General features: G+C 35.8%; 1 protein-coding gene across 15 annotated transcripts in view; it reads right to left on the bottom strand.

The window, feature by feature from the left end:
* The window catches only part of FAM135A (family with sequence similarity 135 member A), a 124,337-nt gene that overhangs the window by 21,394 nt on the left and 84,078 nt on the right, over nt 1-18,865 (bottom strand). For 10 of the 15 annotated variants that reach the window (XM_014584119.2, XM_027768243.1, XM_006168294.3 and 7 more), the window contains 6 exons: nt 16,458-18,801; nt 14,346-14,503; nt 5,398-5,489; nt 4,798-4,895; nt 3,233-3,384; nt 931-1,041 (listed from right to left, as the gene is read on the bottom strand). In XM_014584119.2, the coding sequence (XP_014439605.1) occupies nt 931-1,041; nt 3,233-3,384; nt 4,798-4,895; nt 5,398-5,489; nt 14,346-14,503; nt 16,458-18,801 (2,955 nt within the window). The remainder of the gene's footprint in view (nt 1-930; nt 1,042-3,232; nt 3,385-4,797; nt 4,896-5,397; nt 5,490-14,345; nt 14,504-16,457; nt 18,802-18,865) is intronic. The other 5 variants (XM_027768250.1, XM_027768251.1, XM_014584122.2 and 2 more) reach the window with 3 other exon arrangements.

Below are 18,865 nucleotides of genomic sequence, written 5' to 3'. Positions count from 1 at the left end.
GAAGAAAACCATGAAAGTTTTTTTCTTAAATGGAAATTTCAAAGGACACAGTGGAAAAATAGGTTGGGAAGATATGTAAGGATGAGTCAGAGGGAGATGATAAAGTCACAGATAAGGGTATCCAAAGAATGGCAAAAGAGCACTTGGGGACTTTGGAAAAATATATATGCAAGTGGGAAATGGATTTAAAATCAGTTAATAAGAGATGAGTAATAAAATTCATCTAGTAGTGAGAATTACAGAAGAAATAATGATTGTTTATTTCTCACATTTTTTCAGAAATGTTTGATAGCTCTAGAATAAAAGGATGGAAAAATACAAGGCCATTTATAAAAAAGTTTCAGAACTGGGTGAGGAATAACTAAAAAGACAGTCAGAAACCTAGTTAAAACACAAAGACTAAGAAAACTGGTACTGAATTACAAATGCTAAACTTTTTAGGCTAATTTCATAGTTGTGTACTCATCAACAATAAATCATGACACAATTAAAGAACTGTTCTATCAGCTGCTTAGTCTTAGTTGTGAGTATGCTATTTGTTACCAAGAAATTATAGTAGATGGGACCAGCAGATGGTGTAATGGCTATGTCGCTGGACTCCCATGTAGTCAACTGTGGTTTGAGTTCTGTACCTGGAGGTTTAAAACTCATGCCAGGTGCATGTGTGTGTGTGCCCAAAATCCTGAGAGGGAAATGAAGAAGAGATTGCAGCATGGCATCCCCCTTAGGGGTGGATTTTCACTTTCTGTCTCTCTGGTGAGTGCACGCACCCTACAACAAACCCCTCTCTTAAAAAAAAAAAAAAGAAATTATAGTAGGACAACAGTTCTTTTTAATCAGCAGAAAGACATGCTACTAACTTTTTAAATAAAGGTTTATATAAAGAAGACTTTCATATGCATGTTTGCCAAGATGTTACGAAATACTTACCCGCTTTATTACTGAGCTTATATAAAAAAGTTTGGCGAGGGTCTGAGTGATCTCGACATGTCAGCTGCAGTAGAGAACCTGACTTTTTCCACTTCTGCATGAACCAGAGACCTAGAGTTATATATAACATGTGAGTATAAATGAAAAAATATATAACATACACCAAAATTAATAACTTTACTATTTCACTGCAAAAAGTGACATCTCCCAAATTAACATTTATTGGCTAATAAAAAACATACTTGCAAAATATTCCCATATTCATAACAAATATAAACATACATGTAAATGTGTATATAGGTTAACTATGACTTAATGGTGGTTGATGTAGGGCTTGCTAATTCTACCTTATTTAGCAAGGAAATAAAGAAAATAGAAAACAACATATGAGGAACAGATTTGGGGAAATCGTACCCTTAGATTTTTTTTTTTTTAAGAATTATTTAATTTAAATGTATTTATTTATTTAAATTTGACCAGAGAGGGACAGAGTGAGAGAGAGTGAGAAAGTGAGAAAGCAAGTCGCCAGATCTGGTACTCAAACCACAGCGGGCCATGTGGGAGTCCAGAGCCTTTAACCACTATGCCACCTGCCAGCCCCTATAACCTTAAGATTTTTTTTTGTTGTTGTTCAAATTATAAAGAAGGAGAAGGAGAAAAATTTAGTAGATCCAAATGCCTAAACATTGAATTTTTGTCTATAGATAATTACAGTTATGTTATGGTAAAGTAACCATGAAAGGAGCAACTTTGGAATGGATAATTCATTAATTTAAAACAAACAAACAAACAAACAAAACCAAGAGATGAAAATAATTTAAGTTTCATTTTTAATTGTATTTTTATTTTAAGAGAGATTTTTGCAATAGGATGTATATGTTCACCAGAGAGACAGACAAAAAAGTAAGAAATGATACTCCAGGGGGGACAGTCACACTGCAATCCCTTCTCCTCCATTTTCCTTTAGGGATTTTGAGCATGCACACACATGCAGCCCTCATGAGTTTTACGTTGCTGGGTCTGGCACTCAAACCAAGGTCAACTATGTGGAAGTCTAGTGATGTAACCATAACGTCATCTGCTGATCTCTTTAACTGTATTTTTTTATGCAATGAGTAGCTCATATTAATATGCATCTTCCTTTTAGGGAAATTTAGTTAAATCTCAATCACTCCAAAATGTTTTTCAAGACTGTGGAATATTAATTTCTACTTTTGTTGTTTCTACTACTACACAAGAGAACAGGAGAAGAAAAGAGGAGTGAGGACCATCAGGTGGTGTGATGGTTAAGGTGTGGGACTCCTAAATGGCCAACCACAGTTTGAATCCTGAACCTGGTGGCTTGAAAATTACACTATGCACGAGTACACGCGTGCCCCAAATCCTAAATGTGGAGGAGAAGGGATGGCATGGCCATCCCCGAGGCGGGTGATTTCTCACTCTCCTGCTCACTATCTATCTCTGGTGAACACATGTGTCCTTATGGCAAAAACCAAAAGTAAAGAGGAGAGAAACCCTTTAACTGATTAAATCTGACAGCTCTAAGCATATCTGAAAACAGTTTGGTATAGAAAGGAATTCAAAATACCACATCCTATTCATATTGGATTCTGTTTTGCATTCTTTTAGGATTTTATTTTTCTCATGCCCTCTTTTAGAAACTGTAGTATCTATAGAATTGGCTATATTTTGAAGTTATTAATTTAAAATGGGATATAAAAAATAGCATGGTTGGTCTCTCAATAAAAGGAAGTGGAAAAAAATAGGAAGGAGAATTTCAGGGATCAATGTAAAGAAATATAATAAAATCTCAGATATTTCTAAGTGAGAGCATTTATACTAAACAAAATTATAGTCTTAACTTTCATTTGAAAATTCTAGATTAATTTCTTAGAAATTGTTTTCTCATAATATGCCTTTCTTATCACCAAACCAAAATTGAAGAGTTAACAGTCTATGTAAAATATTTTATAAATTTATAATGTTAAGTATAGTTATCTGTTCAACTAATAGAATTACTTGCTGGTAAGATAAACATTTACTAAAAATAGTTACAAAGTTTAATGAAAAAATGCTCATGACTTTTGACAAATACATCTCAGTATGACAATTTTATTTGAAAATTTTTTTATCAACTTATTTAATATTCCTAACAAAACAGAAAATTAGCTACATGTTTTGTTTTATGAAATTCCAAGTATGTGATAAGATGGCTCTAAAATAAACACCAGAAAATACTAAATTTGTATTTAAATTTTCTTTCTATGCCTTACTTTTAATACAGAACAAAAAAGCTTTTTACCTGTATTAACAAGAGCACTGCTATTGTACAGTGTACCAAGATGAGGTCCAGAAAGAGACAGAAAGGTATGAAGTCTGTCGAGGTAATATTTAAACCTTGGCCTTGTAAGCACTGAACGGATTATTAAATTGCCCAATGAATGTCCAATAAAGCTTAAAGAGAGAAAAAAGATATTTTTCACACAGTATTAGATTATTTAAAAAATAAAACATATGTTACAGATGTGAAATTAATAGTATGTTTTAAAATTATGTTTTGACATGCTGAAATGATATAACTTTTATCTTGAAGGAAAAGAAATGTGAGACTGTAATAGTAGATTCCCTTTATTACCTAGCTTAAATGTATAAAGAAATCATTTAAATATTTTATTATGAAATTTTTACTTAAGAGTTTATAACTCTTAGAAATGAATATATTTTAAAAAACATATAATAACTAGATTATAAATTTGTCTCCTTAGGCTACACACTAATTATTTACTCTTTAAGATTTCAAGCAAAATAATGAAGCCATACTCATGAAGGATATTTAGGAGGAACTGATATACCAGTTCCTTTTATTTGCTTGTCTACACTTTAAGTTGGATAGTTTCTTGACTAATGGCATTTTCAAGGCACAGGTAAAATATGTGCATTGTCTTTATGTAAATCCAAGATAATATAATAAAAAGAACTTACAGAGCATTTCAGTTTTATTGAAAAGACAGTTTCAATCAAAAGAGTCTTTACTTCCCATTATTTAATAATGGATGGTATAAGAATCCTTGGGGACATTTAATGGTGAAAGAGAGCTTGAAAGTTGTTTAAATGCTGGTTTCCAGCTGCATCTAACTATTGGGTTGGAACTTAGGATGCATTTTTGCATAGAAAAAGATAGAAAAATATGTCATGACTTCTCTAGTGACTCAATAGAAGCTCAGGACAAACTTTCCTCCCAGAGTGAAGATCCTGAAGCTGCAGAGTGGGAATTAATATGGTAGCTAATAGTCTATAATCAACCAGAGCAGACTTTTGGAAAGTGGTTGATCATAATGGGCATCTAATCTAACAGAGGGAAGACTTCCATGAATAAATAAAAAAATTAAAATACTATTTTTTCCACGATAAAATAATAAAGAGAATATAACATCATTGTAGAAAATGTAGTAATAAAAAATTATTTTAGGCCTAACTGCAGTGGTACAAGTGGAAGGAAGCCATCTGCACGATGGCTAAGGCTACATGGGAGGGCCTGGCTTGATTCCCAGCTCACCCTGAACTGGACAGGTGTAAATGATACATTCCTTTGGTCCTGGTAGAAGGGGGGGTCTTACACCCTGTTAGCTATCACCCGCATCCCTCATCTTTTCGAGCCCTAAGCAACTATGCATCTACTTTCTGTCTCTATAGATTTGCTTATTCTGGACACTTTGTACAAATGGAATCATATAATCTGGTCTTTCTCTAAAATCTTTTAATTTTTTTCTCTTTATCTCCTCTATTTCAGGATAGAACACTACCATAAATTCTGCTTAGTTTTTTTAGAATTCATAGACATAAAAAATTGTGTATTATAGAAGTTACCTTATTTTTGAGACTGTTAGACTATATATTTGAATATACTGTATTATCTCATCCAAAAGGCGATCAGTCATGCTATCAAAATCAGCAAAAGTATCATTCTACACAAAAACAAAATAGACACATTATACACTGAAAGATATAAAATCACATGCAAAGCTAACTGAATATAAATACTATTTTTAACTTAGGTATTGCAAATGTGGTTAAGTCCAGTATGTTTTCAGATGTCAGTGAATATAATATTCATATTTGTATGAGCAAAGAGAGTGAATTTCTAGAGGAAAAAGCCCAGTGTTCTTTAATAACATCTGCTTCTTGTAGTCATTTAATTTTATAGCCCATTATCACTATTAAATAAGGCTACTTATAATGGTTCAATTAAATATTTGTATAAAAACATAAAATTCTAGAAAGGTTTCACAAGTGAAGAGAACTTATAAATCAAAATGTAAACCATATCTATTTCTTTTGGATATACATTTATGTTAAATTTTATAGAAATCAGAAAAATTATCTCTATTGTATTTGTAGTAACACAAATATTTATGTAGAAACTGGTGTGAAAATGCTTGTTTCCTCTGAAAAAATGCCATATTGTACCTGGTTTCTCTCAGACATAAGAAAATCAACTCTTCCCCCAGGCAGTCCAAGTTCAATGTAAGTTTTTACTAATCGGAGATCTGCACTGTTACCTAGAAAGTGAAAAATTCTGTTAAATGATGAGGTAAAGTGAAACGTACAAAGTGCACTATCATCTAGTTTTATAGGTTTTTTTTTTTTTTTTGAGAGGTTTTTGCTATAGGGCACATGTGCTTGCCAGAAAGACAGAGAGAGAGAGACAGAAAGCAAGAAATCACCCCCCAGGGGGATGGCCACGCCACAATCCCTTCTCCTCCATTCTCCTCTCAGGATCTTGGGCATGCACGCACATACTCCCGGCGTGAGTTTAAGCCACCGGGTCTGGGACTCTAACCTCGGTTGGCTACGTGGGAGTTCAGTGACATAGCCATTAGGCTAACTGCTGGTCCCGTAGTTTTATAGTTTTTAAAGACAAGTTTGTGGTCTACACCATTTGTCAATAGACAAGGCTTTGCATTCTCAATTTTTTTTTTTAACTCTGGCAAATATTTTAAATACAAAATAGATCAATTTTCTGTGATGAAAAGACTAATTAATTCAACCACAAAGATATCACTTAATCTTTTGTGAAAAATCTGGATAGCCGTAAACCAAAAGATTTTGTTTTAATACATAAGTGTCCAAGAGTAAATGTAGCTCTAAAATAAATGACGAAATTGTGATAATTATATTACCCTCATTCTTAAACTCCATGCTGATTTGTCATCTTTCACTACCAGCAGAGGGAGGCCTGAGAACTAAGTCATGCCAAAATGGCTTTGCTAATTCTTTCGTGTTTACACATTTAGCTCACAATAAAAAAAATAAAACCTCATCACAGATTAATGAAAAGTCATCATGCTTGGATTAGGTTTATATTAGTGTTTGATTTCAGATTACTGATTGCAATTAGCTTCAACAGAGAAGGAACATCTATAGCCTGTCTCTATCCACCCTACCAAGCATTAGCTGAAAACCTCCACAATCCTACAAAGTTCAGCAACAATGTAACAATGCATAATTTATAATTCAGGCCATCAGAAAGGATATACTCCTCAAAATACAATTGTAGCCATATATTACAACATTGTTATGAATTACTCTTTGTTGACTATATTATAACCATTTGAGGATAAGATAACTTACACATGCTGTGTAATCAATCAGTTCTTCCTAAGTAAAGCAGTTATCAATTTTTAATAATTTCTTTTACTAGAAAAACAGACTAAAGTAATGGAAAATGAATTGAGAAATTCCAGCATTTATGACTCAATAAAAACTTTGTTTATAGTATTGCATCAAAAAATAGGGTTTCTAGACTTCAAGAAAAATAGATTTGCTTATTACTTTATTTCTTAGATAGGACCATACAATACAATATAGTTTGCATACTTTATGCACCTGTGACAAAAGAAACATTGAAAATTGAGACTGAAATAATTGTATTTTGATATTGCACATTAAATGTCATTATGACAATAATTTAAAAATTGTTGGTTGGCTACGTGGGAGTTCAGTGACATAGCCATTAGGCTAACTGCTGGTCCCGTAGTTTTATAGTTTTTAAAGACAAGTTTGTGGTCTACACCATTTGTCAATAGACAAGGCTTTGCATTCTCAATTTTTTTTTTTAACTCTGGCAAATATTTTAAATACAAAATAGATCAATTTTCTGTGATGAAAAGACTAATTAATTCAACCACAAAGATATCACTTAATCTTTTGTGAAAAATCTGGATAGCCGTAAACCAAAAGATTTTGTTTTAATACATAAGTGTCCAAGAGTAAATGTAGCTCTAAAATAAATGACGAAATTGTGATAATTATATTACCCTCATTCTTAAACTCCATGCTGATTTGTCATCTTTCACTACCAGCAGAGGGAGGCCTGAGAACTAAGTCATGCCAAAATGGCTTTGCTAATTCTTTCGTGTTTACACATTTAGCTCACAATAAAAAAAATAAAACCTCATCACAGATTAATGAAAAGTCATCATGCTTGGATTAGGTTTATATTAGTGTTTGATTTCAGATTACTGATTGCAATTAGCTTCAACAGAGAAGGAACATCTATAGCCTGTCTCTATCCACCCTACCAAGCATTAGCTGAAAACCTCCACAATCCTACAAAGTTCAGCAACAATGTAACAATGCATAATTTATAATTCAGGCCATCAGAAAGGATATACTCCTCAAAATACAATTGTAGCCATATATTACAACATTGTTATGAATTACTCTTTGTTGACTATATTATAACCATTTGAGGATAAGATAACTTACACATGCTGTGTAATCAATCAGTTCTTCCTAAGTAAAGCAGTTATCAATTTTTAATAATTTCTTTTACTAGAAAAACAGACTAAAGTAATGGAAAATGAATTGAGAAATTCCAGCATTTATGACTCAATAAAAACTTTGTTTATAGTATTGCATCAAAAAATAGGGTTTCTAGACTTCAAGAAAAATAGATTTGCTTATTACTTTATTTCTTAGATAGGACCATACAATACAATATAGTTTGCATACTTTATGCACCTGTGACAAAAGAAACATTGAAAATTGAGACTGAAATAATTGTATTTTGATATTGCACATTAAATGTCATTATGACAATAATTTAAAAATTGTTTTTTAAATTTTTAAAACTTTTCTTTAGTTTGCCAGAGAACACATGTGCTTGCCAGGGAGAGACAGAAAGATGGAGAGAAAGAGGAAGAAAGCACTTCCCAATGGGGTGTGGTCATGTCATAATCCCTTCTCCTTCATTTTCTCATCCTGTTGGAACTTGGGGAATGAATGCACATTCCCTAAGTGTATTTTTCAAGATACTGGGGCTGGGATTTAAACAGTGTAGTCAGCTAGTCAGACTTTAGTTCCCTTAACCACTTAACTGTGAGCCCAGCCTGACAATGATGTTTAAATATTCGTGTAACTACTAACCTAATATCAAAAACACCTCCCCCCAAATATCAAAAACACCCCCCAACCCCGCCCCGACGGCATTAGTACATTTACATGCAGGTGCCTTTGTCTTCAAGAAGCTTGTACAGTACAGCTGGAAATCTAGCAGTGATTGATTCCCTCTTTCCTGTTAAGTTCTCTTCCATAAACTTTTACTGAATACCTATTAGGAGCCAGGTACTATGCTAAGTGTAGAGGTATGAATATGCGTATGACAACGCACCTGCTCATAATCAAGAGACTGATAAGCAAGTGAATGACTCCAGGGCAAGATTGCGCATACATAAGAAAGGCAACACTCTGCTGGGTTTTAAGAATATTGAGGCAGATGGCCACGGGGTGTCATGGTAGTTAAGGCTGCTGGATCCCACATGGCTGGCTGGCTGCAAGGGTATAGTCCTGGACCTGGCACATGTGTGTGTGTGCGCACGCGAGCATGTGTTCAATATCCCAAGAAGAGAATGGAAGAGAAGGCACTGTGTGTGTGGCTATCTCTTGGGGGGATGCTTCCTCTCTTTCTCTTTTCGCTCTTCAGCAAGTACATGACTCCCATAACGAAAGTCAAAAAAGAAAAAAAAAAGAATATTGAGTCAGGTAACACATCCAATCTTTGCAATCTCAGTGCCTAGCATTTATAGTTAGTACTCAATAAGTATGTATTGGATTAATTGACCACATGAGAGATGTATTAATAAAGTATCTTCTTTTTTAAAAAAAGAATTATTTATTGAATTTTATTTATTCATTATTATTATTATTTTTTTTAATTTGACCAGAAAGAGATACACAGAATGTTATAGGGAGACAGAGAGAAAGAGGGAAAGTGAGAAAGCAAGCCACCAGGTCTGGGACTCGAACAGCCATGTGAGAGTGTCCAGCATCTTAACCACCACGCCACCTGCTGGTCCCAATAAAGTATCTTCTTGGGCATTCTCAATTTTAAAGTCAAAGCTGATTTCCCATTAGGCAAATAATGTCTTTCAAACAGTTTTTCTCTTAGGAGGTTTCAGTAGCAATGATGCTTTCAGTTTTCCACCTAACTGTATTTACTTTACCAGGTGGTCACAATAGATGTAACTTTGGTGACTGCTGGCTAAGGTAGCTATAAATCACTGATTCTTGCCACCACTCTAGGTGATCATTTAATAAACCCTGAATGCATTTGACAGATTTAATCTGTTGACTTTCCTAGGTGGTACTGGTACAGACTGAGAGAAATAAAAATCCAATTAAATATCTAAGATAGTGTACTTTAATAATTATTAACATAAAATATATTAAATAAATTGAAACAGATATAAAGTATATGCATATAAAAGTAATTCTTATTTTTATTTTTTTTAGAGGTTTGTGCTATAGGGCGCGTGCGCTCGCCAGAAAGACAGAGACAGAGAGACAGAAAGTAAGAAATCACCCCCCAGGGGGGCTGGCCACATAGCAATTCGTTCTCCTCCATTCTCCTCTCGGGATCTTGGGCACTCATGCACACACGCCCAGCGTGAGTTTAAGCACCCGGGTCCGGGACTCGAACCACAGTCTATTACATGTGAGTTCAGCGATATAGCCATTACACTAACTGCTGGTCCCAGTAATTCTTATTTTTTTAAGGGAGATTTCTGCTATAAGGAGCATGCCCTCACCAGAAAGACAGAGAGAGACAGAGAGACAGTGAGAAATCACTCCCCCAGGGAGATAGCCACACCACAATCCTTTCTCCTCTATTCTCGTCTTGGGATTTTGAACATGCATGCACACAAGGTTTGAGACACCAGGTCTGGGACTCAAATCATGGTCGACTACGTGTGAGTCCAGTGACATAACCATACCTGCTGGGCCCTAAAAGTAATTCTTATCTTTAAAATTAATTTAGTAGATTTGTTTAGTTGATTCCTTTGGTCTATTAGCAATAAAAACATGTCATTATTAAATGCTGAATTTTTATTTTATCCTTCTAATTATCTTTTAGATAGTCCATGATTTAATGCAATGATAGAGACAATTGTTCTATCCCTGATTTTAAAAGGTGCACCTCTGATGTTTTATTAGTAAATGTAAGTTTTCCACGGGCTAGACAAAAAAGGACTTCAGAAGGCTGATAGAACATTGGAATTAAAGTATTTTGGCGCAAAAACTTTCTGAAATCCTCCTTTAAGTAAATTCTTAAAAAATTTACTTAAAGAATTATTTTTATTTAACTTTAATTAATTAGTTAAAATTTGACCAAAGAGGGACAGAGTGAGGGAGAAAGAGAGAAGGAAAATGAGAAAGCAAGCCACCAGGTCTGGGACTTGAACTGTGGTCGGCCATGTGGGAGTAAGACCAGTGCCCTTAATCACCACATCACCTGCCAGCCTCCTAAAATTTATTTTTAAAAAAATGTTACTACAGGGCATGTGTGTTCATTGACAGAGAGAAAGTGACAGGGAGAAAATAAGAAAGCACTCCCTGGGGGGAGGGCCATGTAGTAATCCCTTCTCCTCTTGGGATTTTGGGCAGGCATGCGCACATGCCTGGTGTGTTTTTCAAGCCGCTGGGTTCATGACTCAACCATGCAGTATGCCACATGGAGTCCAACTACTTTAACCACCATACTACCAACTAGCCCTAAATTTTTTCATAATACACATTTGCCATGAACTTCTTAAAGATCCTTCATAAATGTGTAATCATATTAATGAACTTGATTAGTCCTATATTTTAACATTTTGAAGTTTTATGCTTATTTATTATAATTGGAAATGGATATTACTTTTTTTCTTAAAGATCCTATTTATTTATTATTATTATTTTAAAATTTTTCTACAGGGCACTTGGGCTCACCAGAGAGAGACAGATTCTGAGAAAAAGAGAGAGAGAGTGAGAAAGCAAGCTGCCAGGTCCGGGGCTCAAACTGTGGTCAGCCATATGAGAGTCCAGAACCACAACCACCATGCCATCTGCTGGTCCCTGGATATTAAAGTTTTATCAATAGTTATTGGATTTGCTGATGTAGCACAGTTTATTTATTTATTTATTTATTTATTTTGGAGAGATTTTCATTGTAGGGCGCGTGCGCTCGCCAGACAGACAGAAGGAGACATAGAGACAGAAAGCGAGAAATCACCCCCCAGGGGGGATGGTCACACCACAATCCCTTCTTCTCCATTCTCCTATCGGGATCTTGGGCACGCACGCACACGCGCCCGGCGTGAGTTTTAAGCCACCGGGTCCGGGACACGAACCGCGGTTGACTACGTGGGAGTCCAGCGACATAGCCATTACGCTAACTGCTGGTTCCCGAGTTTATTTATTTTTAAAGTTTGCTGATTTCTTTTATGAAACAGACTAAGAGAAAGAGAGACAGGCACTCCCAATAGGATCACCACACCAAAATCTACCCTAGTTCCAGTCAGCCCAGATCATGGACGTGTGCATGTGCCCAAAAGCACAGGGAGGTCTCAGGATGCAAACCTACTGCCCTTTCCATGTGGGTCTAGCCGTGCCATGACTGCATCACCACCTTGCCCAGTATGTTTTATTTACACATTTATTTAGAGTTACTTACTTTTGCATTCTGAAAATTAAACCCTATTTGCTACAGTACCTTTAATATATGAAGGGATCTTCAAAAGTTCATGGGAAATGCATATTATTTTTAAAAAAAGCATGGACTTTACATTTTTGCACCAAAATAAAACTGTGCATTAATTCCATTTTCCCACGAGCTATCTGGAGCTCCCTCATATTGATTCTATTTGCTAGAGTTTTCTTGTTTTGTTTTAATCCTTGAAGACACATGCATGAGAGAGTGCATGTAAGCACCCACACAACAGGGTCTGATCGCATCACAATCCTTTTCTTCTAAGGATTGTGTCAGGATCCTGGGCAAAAACACATGGGCCTGGGAACCAGCAGTTAGCATAATGGCTATGTCGCTGGACTCCCACGTAGTCAACCGCGGTTAACGTCCCGGACCCGGTGGCTTAAAACTCACACCAGGCGCGTGTGCGTGCGTGCCCAAGATCCCGAGAGGAGAATGGAGGAGAAGGGATTGCGGCGTGACCATCCCCCCTGGGGGGTGATTTCTCGCTTTCTGTCTCTATGTCTCTCTCTGTCTGTCTGGCGAGCGCACGCGCCCAATAGCGAAAATCTCTCTCAAAAAAAAACAAAAAAAACCAAAAAAACAAAAAAAACACATGGGCCTGTCATGAAGCCAGTAAGGGCAGGATTCAATCCTGTCAGCCATGTGGGATCCAGTCTCCTCTTCGTAGTGCATAACTGGTTACAGGGCCAACAGAGTTTCATGAAATAGATTTATGTCAGGTGGGCCATGTGTTTCTTTACAGTACTGTTGTGGTATCTTCATCAGATTCGTGCACATGTGTGCCCAAGATCCCGACAGGAGAATGGAGAAGAGACTGCAGTATGGTCATGCCCCTGGGGGGGGGTGACTTCTCCTTTTCTGTCTCTCCCGCGAGTGCGTGTGCCCTGTGGCAAAAATCTCTCTCTCTTAAAAATAAATAAATAAATAAATAAACAAATCAAATGGGCTGCATTCCACCCTTATTTTGATTGTTCTGATTTATGTAACAGAAATAATCTGTTTTTTGAAAATTTGAAAGAAGAATTTAGCAGATTCCATAGGGCCAAGAAGTCTATCTTGAGGAATAATTCTTTGAAAATTTTAGTATTTGAGGAGGGGCAGGAGAGATGGGTAGCAAAAGCACTGTATTTATTGAGTCTATTTTCCTATTGCTGTAGTTAAAAAAAAGAAAACTCTCTAGGAGTTGACCCTATATAGTGTAGTGGTTAAGCACTGTGCACTGGGAGTCAAATCTCACATGACTCACTGTGGTTTGAATCTCAGCTCTGGAAGCTTCAAAAACACACTGGGCACATGTATGTGCATGCCCCAAATTCTGACAGGATGGACAACTGGAGGACAAAGGATTGTAGTGTGACCAGGCCCAGTGGCAACTGCCTTATCTCTCTCTTTTTCTCTGGTGAGTGCACACACTCTTTTGCAAATAAAAACAAAACAAACCCTCTGATTTCATAAGGATTTAGTAACACAGACTTTTGTTCAGTATTTTTATAATCCAGAAAATTTAGTTTGTTTTTACAGAATCACATATAGTAGAGTAATACCCCATTAGTCTAGAAATATTCAGCATCTTCTAACAGTTCCTATAGCCAAAAAAATCTTTTGAATAATCAAAACAATTATCATAAAAACAAAAGCATTATAGTCATAGATTTAGAATTGAACATGTATCTTAATTAATGAGACTTTCATTCCTAGGAACTTTGATTGTTCTGTCCCATAAGGTTTAAAGTAATAAGCTAGAAACTAGGAAGACTATCAAAGTGAGACCAAATGACATCTGACAAAACCAACAATAAGAAAGAAGACAGAAAAATCCAAAATTAGACAAAATGCTGGCATATGAGTGTCAGTTCCATGGAAAATTTACTTAGAAAGGAAATTTAATATTTCACTTAGTAAAATTAAACATGTTTCTGATTTAGAAGGCATTTTAAATTTAATTAATTTAAGAAACTGAAAAATCATTTTTCAGTTCAAAGATTAAATAAAATTAAATGAGAACTATCAGAAAAAGAAAATACGCTGAGTTGTTATGGGTTCCGTCGATAGGTTTTTTTTTTTTGTCTTTTTGTCTTTTTTTTAAAGGTCTTTGCCATAGGGCACTTGTACTTGCCAGAGAGAAACAGAGAGAGACAGAGAGAGACAGAGAGAGGGAAAGTGAGACATCCCCCTATACACACACATACACCCCGGGAGGATGGCTATACCACAGTCCCTTCTCCTTTATTCTCCTCCTAGGATTTTGGGCACGCATGTACATGCATCTGGTGTGATTTTCCACCTGTCAGGTCAGGGACTTGAACTGTGATTGGTAATGTGGGAATTCAGTTCCTTAACCACCATGCCACCTGCTGGCTCCCCATTGATAGATTTCACATACCATCTAGGCCATGCACACAGACAATGAGATGCACTCCATCTTCAGAACCATCTTCTTCCATGCTAAAGTAAGGGACTGACGACGCCAGTAGAGGAACATCACTGTACATGAACCCAGGTAGTTTAAGTTGCTTTAATTCTTCTTTAGCCTGAAGGAAGCTGAAGTAAAATATTATAAAATATACTCTTTACTAAGGATAATATTTTATTTTTACAGCTAAAAGAACACTTTCCTGAACACAGAGGATTACAAAGAAGAAAACAAGAAATATTTTATTTTAAAATAATGATAATGTGGGACCACCTAGGTTATTTTGAAATCAGAGGGTAATTTTCTTTACTATTTTTAATGTACATTCTGATAAAATACAATGAACTTGGGACCAGCAGACAGTGTAATGGTTAAATTGCTGGACTCCCGTGTAGTTGACTGTGGTTCTAGTCCTGCACCCGGAAGCTAGAAACTCACGCCAGGCAAGCGTGCATGCAATGTCCAAAATCCCAAGAGAAGAATGGAGGAGAAGGAATTGGGATGTGGCCATCTCCCCTGGGGGGTGATTTCTCGCTTTATGTCCTCTGTCTCTGTCTGTCTTTATGATGAGCACATGTGCTCAATAGCAAAAATCTCTCAAAAAAAGAAAAAAATACAATGAACTCTTCAAATCAGAAATCACTTTAAAATATTCTTCTAAACTTGAAATGAACTAAGAAAATGCCAGGAATAAAATTATGCTTTTTGCAAAATATAATATGTATGGGAAAGCTGGGAGCGGTCCTGGAAAGACCTGACACTGACCATGTTATCAGATCTTTTCTTCTTTGCTCCTTTTGAATCTTACATAAATATAAGAGAAGGAGCCACAACATGTTACAGTGAGAATAGTAGTTGTAATATTTAGTAGATTAGGTTATTTGTATTTGTATGTTTTTCTAAAAATAACTTAAGGAGCAGAACCAAGAGGAAGATGTGACTAAATATAGGGCAAATACTTGAAATTACTGACAAATCTAACCAACTTGGAGACTGCAAACATCAAACATCATGAACTATTTAACATATCATTTTTACTGATAAAATTGAAACCCAAAGAAGCTGCTGAACACTAACCTGAGTAGGACACGCTAGGTGAAGATGTATATAGACTACTGCTTCCTGACTCAGAGTGAGTGTGAGAGAACCAGGAGCCAGTACAACCTCATTTCCCAGCAGATTACACTTTTAAGTCAGCCACTGCTGCCTCACTGATTTCACCAGCTCTCTGATCTATGGATCTTAATTTCATGTATTAGTTGGAATAATCTGAGAACTTCAAAAATCCACTATATACATACATGCCCAGACTTCACCCCACAGATGTGATTCAGTCTGGGATACGTAAGAGATATTGTGTACTAAGAATTATATTCAGTTTTCAGAGAATCTCAGAGTACAAGACCCAGCAGTATTTGGTTTTAAAATCATGAAAATATCACCTCAATGATTTAAAAATCACAAGATATGTTTCTTTACTACTTTTAATACTTACCCTGATCAAATATGATGAATGCTTTAAATCTAAAATAACTTTAAAATATTTCTTTGGGATTGTCTTGAGAACCAGTGCATACTTTTAAACCTTTCATCCCCAATTTTCCTTGAAATTTTACTTGTCCTTGACATCTTAATTCTGGAAACCACTGACTTAACTGAAGGAATCAGGTCTTGATAGGTTTAAGAAGTTTCTGTTAAACTGTAATTCACTTATCTAATATTGTCCTTATTTCCTAGATGTATTTATATAACTTGGCTTTTGTTTGGGAGTTAATGGGAGAGAAATTAGCTACTGATGAAAAAAAAAGTTAACCTCAATTTTCCTATACTTTTCACATAAAACTCTTAATGGAAAAGTTTTGTCAGCAATGTGTAGCCTATAGGTCAGGACAACCATCTGGGAATTAAAAGTCTATCTGGGAAAGGGTATAATGCATTAATTTCTTCATTTTTGAAGAGGCATTTTTTTGTATTACATAAATTGGAGAACAAAATAGATGTTCAACTTCATAGTGCTATTTATGGTCTGTGTGTATGTGTGTGTGTTTCAGTAGCACCATGCTATCGTGCATCGTTACTTACGCTTGTATCTGAGGTTTTGGTGAATTTTCATACCAGGAAATTGAAGATGTGCAGTTGTAAGAAGTGCTGCTTGGCTGCTTTGTTATGGCATCAAATTGACTTTTGGAAGAACATTTGACACTACAAGGAGACTCTCGTGGTGCAGATGGGAAGGACAAACAACCCGAAGAACAAACAGTAGGCATGTTTATACCATCCCTTAAATATTCACTGTTTATTTTTTCAGATTTTATTAGTCTTTCCTCGGCTAATGCCCCTCTGCTTGTACAGTGAGCGTTTACTGTTCCATCCAAAGCTGAGTAATCTGTTTCTTCATAATACCCATTTTGAATCATTTGTTGATCCTGTTCTTCTTCCTCATCCTGCTTACCCTGAAGATTACTAATTTCTTTTACAGAAGTCTCCTTCTGAGGGCTAACTGGATTACTGTAGCTAATAGCACATGTGTCAATATCCGTACTGCTTTGAGAACCAAAATAATTTTCCACGAGCCCTTGTTTTACCATATCAGTACTTGCTGAAAAAGGGTCATTTGTACCCAGATCAGTTTCACTTTCAACTTTAGGAGTTTCTGAATATATCTGTTTGAGATTTAATGCATTATCATTTTTTCTTTCCTCAGTTCTGTTTTCACTAAGTTCTGTATCAGCAGAAACAGAACCTGAAACAACATAAGGAGTACCCAAACAAATCAGTTTTGAATTGAAAGCAATTGCTGTCCCTGCAGAGTTATTAGCTTTATCAGGACTCTGGGAGCCTTTACACATTGTGTCCAAGTTAGGTTTGGAGCTGCAACTATTTTTCACATCACTGGAAGTATCTTCATCTGAAAAAACAAATTGTAAAGGGTCTTTAGTGCTTGAATTTAAGGAATGTACTGTTAAAGTTTCATTGTCCAAATGCCCTGAAAATACAACACTCTGCTGTTGCAAAATAATATTTGACTTCTTAGTATTGTCACATTTTGGCAAATCAATTGTTCCTAGATTTAATACGGTTTTGCTATCGCTTAGGTGGCACTCAGGTACAACAGATTTCTTAGAATTTTCATCAGGTGACAGTTCGTCATCAGAAGGCAGAGAGTTTATGGATGTCAAAGATGACTGTATTTCACTTAAAGCACTTGTACTCTCAGTGCAATGACTTCCTAATGAAAATTTTACATTATAGTCAGGTTTGATCAAAAGCTGAGGAAATAATCTTTCATTACTGTATAGACCTTGCCCTGGCACAGTTTCAAAGACTATATCAGGATTTGGATGTGTTGCAAAAGAACTTGGTTCACTTTCAACACCTGAATCGGAAAATCTAGATGAGGCATATGTGGCATTAATATCTGGTAACTTAATTGTATCTCCACTTACTACAACATGATACTCTTTTGTAGCAGGAGCAAGAAGATTACTTCTTAATTTAGCTAATGATTCTCCAATAGAACGACACTTTGCTTCTTGAAAAGCTTCCTTTTCAAGTGTTATTTCTATAGATTTAGATTTACCATTAGATTCTAAAGACTCAAGGTTGGGTAGCAAATTATCCACAAATATTTCATCTTGTCGAAGGTCTGTCCAAGGTCCTATTTTAACAGTTATTTTCTCTCCACTGAAAGCATCTTTATTACTGTGTTTGACTTCAATTGTTCTAACTCCCGAAGATGAGATTGTGTGATGATCATGGCAATCGTCTGATGAACTTCTAGATGCCAGATTGTGTTCCATTTGTGTAATTTCACTATCGTCCTGGGAGATATCAAGTTTACCTGAAATGGACAAATTTGCACAAAGATTTAGGCTGCCAGAGTTCAAAGGATCAAACTGGTCTGGTTTCATATTTTCAATATCTGGAGACTTTTGATCAGTTCTCTCTGTATTAGCTGGCAAATAGCTAGCTTCCTTTCGACTTGTCTGTCTGATGTAGGTCTTGGGGTCAAAATTATATCCACATATTGTGGGATCCAGACCCTCCTTCTGACTATGTGAAGAATTGCCTTCAAAGCTTTTAGTGAGATCATTTGATGTACTTTTCAAACATTTGTAGCCTACTAAAACCACAGAATCCTTAGAGTTCTGTTTTATTAATTTTTTTGTGCTTTCAGGTTTCATTGTTTTCATGAGCTTAGTAACCTTAACTTTGGGTTTATTTGATTCTTCATTCTTTCCTTTTAGAGATTTTGTTAGCTGCTTTTCACCTTCTGTATACCAAATACTGGAGGCACCAGCAGGTCTGACTTTCAAGTCTGGGCTAGAAAGTCCTGTTACAGAGCTTTCTTCAGTCTCATATTTATCCATCCTACTGGACTCTGATCTCTGAAGATGCTGAGTTCCCATCCAGGGCGCATCTAAGTCTTTTATCCAAAGAAAAAAAGATTCAGGTTTAAAACAAAGCATGAGAGCTCATATGATTAAGGC

The sequence above is a fragment of the Tupaia chinensis genome, unplaced genomic scaffold, assembly GCF_000334495.1.
Source record: "Tupaia chinensis unplaced genomic scaffold, TupChi_1.0 Scaffold145685_1, whole genome shotgun sequence".
Lineage (NCBI taxonomy): Eukaryota > Metazoa > Chordata > Mammalia > Scandentia > Tupaiidae > Tupaia > Tupaia belangeri.
This window is presented reverse-complemented; position numbering and strand designations above follow the sequence as displayed.